This window comes from Triticum dicoccoides, chromosome 6A (assembly GCF_002162155.2).
Source record: "Triticum dicoccoides isolate Atlit2015 ecotype Zavitan chromosome 6A, WEW_v2.0, whole genome shotgun sequence".
Classification (NCBI taxonomy): domain Eukaryota; kingdom Viridiplantae; phylum Streptophyta; class Magnoliopsida; order Poales; family Poaceae; genus Triticum; species Triticum dicoccoides.
Genome location: NC_041390.1, coordinates 573,751,591 through 573,756,301, shown reverse-complemented (window position 1 = coordinate 573,756,301; position 4,711 = coordinate 573,751,591). Strand labels below are relative to the sequence as shown.

At 51.5% G+C, this 4,711-nt stretch overlaps 1 protein-coding gene across 2 annotated transcripts; it reads right to left on the bottom strand.

Annotated features, from left to right (window-relative positions):
• Positions 1-1,341: 1,341 nt before the first annotated feature.
• On the bottom strand, positions 1,342-3,745 carry LOC119318069 (WAT1-related protein At1g44800-like). 2 transcript variants are annotated; one of them, XM_037592579.1, is made up of 4 exons: positions 3,471-3,745; positions 2,700-2,762; positions 1,901-2,572; positions 1,342-1,813 (listed from the first exon to the last, which is right to left on the bottom strand). In XM_037592579.1, exons 1-4 carry the CDS (start codon positions 3,662-3,664, stop codon positions 1,585-1,587), a joined length of 1,158 nt encoding a protein of 385 aa, XP_037448476.1. In that variant the 5' UTR covers positions 3,665-3,745; the 3' UTR covers positions 1,342-1,584. The 2 variants fall into 2 exon arrangements, with proteins under 2 accessions (XP_037448476.1, XP_037448477.1); XM_037592580.1 differs by lacking the exon at positions 2,700-2,762.
• Between the last annotated feature and the right edge of the window lie 966 nt (positions 3,746-4,711).

Here is a 4,711-nt window from a genome sequence, read left to right as displayed (position 1 = left end):
GCCACCCAAACATGGGCCGGCCCAAACGGTTAAGCTGCATCTTCTCCCAGCGCGCAGATCGCATTATAGGAGGTCCCTGCTGCATAGGCCGGCCGGCGGGGGATTCTCCTGTGTAAAATGTTTTTTTATCACTTATAGGTGACATTGGTGGTTAATATTCTGCAACTTTGGGGGCAATTTATATGACATGCCGCTAGAAACAACAACCTCTTTATTATTAGGTGTACATATAGATACGTGTAAAGTTTTGTGAAGAAATTCTGGGCAAAAACAAATGCAGAATCAATCTTTACCTAATAATAAAGCGTTTATCGCTTTTGATCATACATTGTTGGCATTTTTACCGAAAATCCCCTCTGTTTTTGAGAATCAACCTGCAGTCCTACTTTAAGTGGGTATCTAAGAGCACACTTAGTTTTTGCAAAAACACCCCTGCATTAGTTACAACTCTACCTGCAGTCCTTAATTAAACTCCCTTACCCACTTGCGTTCTCCAGCGCCGGGCACAGGCTGCCGCTTACCGCTGGCGTCCACACCGCAGGAGCCATGGAAGGTGTGATGCGTCGCGGCAGAAAGAAAAGGAAGAAGGTGGGAAGCGAGGAGGCGGGGTCGACCTATTGGTTTGCCGGTACTGGAGGGCTCATGGCAGGGAGCTCCTCTCCTCTGCTTCGGGCGCGAGGCGACTGAAGCGCTCGGGCTACAGCACTGCGCGGCAGGGGCCGAAGGGTGGCGCGGGCGCTGGATGGGACTTGGTACATGTCTCTAGCAAGATGGGGATGATGTGGAGGGGTTCTGGACGCCGACGGGTCCTTGGCCGCCGACGCTCGGGCATCGGGCGGCCATGGCCGTCTCTCCGCAGAGAAATAGAAGACATGAGAGCTCTTGGAGAAAAGAAGCACGGGAGAGAGAAGAGAGATGGAGGGAGGGCTCACCGACGGCGCGGCTTGCTTGGAGACGCTCGACAGTGAGCCAAAGAAAGGGAAGCGGTCGTGGGGCTCCTGGTTCCTGCGAAGTGTGAGTGTAGACATGTTGCTCATGGGCTGCGGGTCGTGGGCGGTGCCGTGCTCGCGCGCGAGGTCGACTCGTGTCTGATTTGGATCCATACCGTGTCCTTGTACTACATAAAAGGTGCTATTGAAGTTTTTTGTAGTTACAATTTTTTTCCGCCCAGAAGTTCACGAAACTATAGACATAAGTATAACACACTATATCATGTTTATTGAAAAAAAATCAGAAATGTTTTAAAAAATTGATGTGTTTTTTAATTTAAATGTTTAATCGGATGCGGGATGCGCGTAGACCCAAGTTCCAAATATCCACGTACCCCGGCACAGGGGATGGTATAATTAGCACTTGCTCACTCGATCTCACTGTCTCGCATAGTCACATGATAGGATCGTCGCTAGGGAAAAGCTGACAAGAGGAAAATGGAGAACAAAATTCATCTTCATGCATGATCGATCCATGGACCATGCACTACATACCAGGGGAAAAAGGCAGACATATTCGTCGATGGACGATGGTGGACGTATAGGACGTAGCTACTCGCTACTCCTGTCGATCCCTTAACTAGTAGCTACTGAGCTAGTGGCCATTGGTCGTCGGCGTCTCAACATCCAAGACATGGACGTCGCCCTTGCCGTTGCCAAGCACGTGCTTGCCGCTGTCGCTGCCGTGGCCGTTGGTCGCCGTGGTTAAGGGCAGCTCGCCGGCGCCCTTGACACTGACGTCGGAAACTTGGCTGATGCCGTCCGTGCTCTTGCCCCAGATGAGAAAGTAGAGACCTACCACGATGATCACTGCACCAATCACACTGAAAACAGAAAAGAAAGAGAGCAAATGATACCATTAGTGCATGTACTCGTCGATCTGAAAATGGCAGCAGCACTATAATACGTACCTTCCGAGAGTGATCTCCTCTTTCAGAATTATGGAGCCCATGACGGCGGTTACGATCATGCAGAGCGGGTTGAAGGCCGTGACGAACACCGGGCCTCTTTGCCTCGACACGATGCCCTGCACGTAGTACGCCACGCCGGAGCACACTATGCCGCCGTACACGACCGTGAAGAGGCGAGTGTCGAAGCCGATGACCCAAGCATGGGTGTTGGCGCGCTCGGCGACGACGGCGACGGCGGTGCTCATGACCGAGCCCACGCCGCAGATGAGCACCGTGAGGGACAGCTCCGCCGGGTAGTCCCGGAGCGTGCTGGACTGGAGGATGAAGAAGCACGACCAGGCCACGCAGGCGGCGATGGTCATGATGGTCCCCTTCAGCCACGCCGCTCCGTCGGCGGCGGCAGCCGCACTGCCGGCGTGGTGCTGGCCCTTGGCCCACGGGAACTGCACGACGGGGCCGTGGTACAGGACCATGAGCACGGCGCCGGCCACCGTGAGGACCGTGCCGGCGATCTTGGCCTGGCTGTGCAAGCTCCGCAGCCGCACCTTCTCCATGCGCAGGATGAGCGCCAACACGAAGGTGACGGCCGGGAGGATGTTGACCAGCGCCGTGGCGAACCCCGCCGAGGTCAGGTTCGCGCCCATGTAGTAGAGGTTCTGGTCAAGCACAGGCCTGCAAGGTAAAGACGCAACAAACCACATGTCAGTAACAGGCTAACAGCAGCTTGGTACTCTGTCGTCATGCATGAATGGATTGATGGACCACGGCGGATCGAATTAATCAACCGCAACGCACGCACTCGAGTAATGCGAGCCCCATGATCTTGATGAAGATGGTGATTGTCATCTTTGGCCTCAGTCCCCTGCACATGCATTTCACGTAATTTGGTGTAAATACAAAATAAATTAGCACGTTAACTAGTTCTGATGTTAATTTCATGAATCCCGATCCAGGTATAAACGTCGAAATGATCCAAGTATGAGTGGAACTGAGGATGGTGGGGTGAAGTGACGATGGTTCCTGGTTTTCAGTAATCACCAGCTACCTGCGTGTGTATCATTTTCTACTTCTACTGATTAATGCAATCTGATATTCTGATGGATCCATGCATATATAGATGTTGCATGCATGGACATTTTGCTTTCGATTGCGTTATTGTTACAATACCGTATTATGTTACTCTAAACACTTCTTTCTTCATTCAGTACATGCCACATAGCTAAGCTACTCCCGCTATGATCAGCCTTATTTGACACGTCACAAGAAAAGGGGGATAGCTTTTTTTTTGCATGACAATACGTGATTTCTATCATAAAGATCAAAATACAATTCACGTAAGGACCGACCGACATGACAAAACTGAATACAATAAGGTATCAAGATGCATATGTTTACTAGTACTTTTTAAGGGTATGTATGTACTACTTTTCTGGATTAGAAGGTCACCATCTAAATGAGAGACGAAAAAAAGGGAATGAGCAATTTGTACGTGTGGTGTTTGCTCGATCGTGGGGTGCGCATTAGCTTGCACACGATTGGCGTGTGGGCGCTGGATGAGATGAGTTGTTACCTCTCGAAGTAGAGGGCGAAGGGCGCCATGACGACGGTGGCGACGATGTTTCGGTAGACGACGAGCACGAAGTGGCTCATACCGCGCTTGAGGGACGCCACGGCGACGATGTACATCCCGGCGAACCCCACCTGCAGCAGCACCATCGCCAGGTACGGCTTGGCGTCGTTCACGGCTTTCCACCCCATGCCCATCGTCGTCTTCCCCGCTTGGAAGTTTGCGAGTGTTTTTCTTCTCTTGTAGTTATGGTAGCTCGAGTCCGATTGGATTTAGCTACTGCCGAGGAATGACTGTGATGAGGAATGGCTGTCTCGTTTATATAGAGGCTCCAGCGGGCAACGGTGCTGCTGCTGTGCACAGTGGAGGGTGCAGGGTCACCTTGCCCAGCCAGGGCTTGGCGAGCCGACCGTTCAGCTCGGAAGCTGTGACGAGCCGCCAGGTTGGGTTTGGCTCAGGCTCAAACCAACTCGAGATGGATACTGAGGCAAACTGGACAGCACATACAGATACAGTAGAGTTGCAGAGAGCAGTTTTTTGTGTTTTTTAAATGTTTATATGCCTATATACTAAGGCTGTGACTAGATCTCGGTCGACTGGGACTTAGTCAACCGACAAAACATATAAAAAAAGAAGAAAATTACACGAATTTTTATGTAAGATCTCACAAATTTAGCATCGACCGAGACTTCATTAAATCTCAGTCGACTGATACTAAACATTTGGCACTCTTTATTCTATAGAAGGGTATAATCACGTAAAACGAGCATAGTTTGTTTGGGGATACACCGTGAGGAGATATTTTTAATCTGGGATATGTTTGCCCGAAAACTCCTGGTGCGTGCATCGTGGATATGGCCTTTTTGCTTTAGATCAGGCCCTGTGGGAGCGGGGTTTGGCCGTTGTTCGGGTCCTTCCTTCATCTCATCCCCTTTGCGTCTGTTGTGACTGACCTTCCATCAGTCGTCAATGGTTGCGGGGCTCCCTGGTGCGGTGAATCCATCTTCGTCCTGTCAAATCCAAAATCCGCTGAGTCCCATGGTGTTCTGGCTTGGGGCCAAGGTTAGCGGCGATGGCTGCTAGTGGTGTGGTGCAGTGGGTGGAGGCGGTGCTGTAGCAGCCAGACTTGATCTCCACGCCTTCGGTCGGCGCTACGGGCGCGTTCGATATGTTCTTCGACGGGCCCAGTATGGCGCGTGTGGGGCGTGTCATCGCGCATGATGTATGGCTAGTGCTCGGAACCA

Excerpts from the sequence above, each read along its gene's own strand:
- LOC119318069 (XM_037592579.1), bottom strand. The coding sequence starts at position 3,664 with ATGGGCATGGGGTGGAAAGCCGTGAACGACGCCAAGCCGTACCTGGCG. Across the intron at positions 2,573-2,699 it reads ATGGGGCTCGCATTACTCGA|GCCTGTGCTTGACCAGAACC; the intron begins GTGCGTGCGTTG and ends TTTACCTTGCAG. Across the intron at positions 1,814-1,900 it reads GAGGAGATCACTCTCGGAAG|TGTGATTGGTGCAGTGATCA; the intron begins GTACGTATTATA and ends TTCTGTTTTCAG.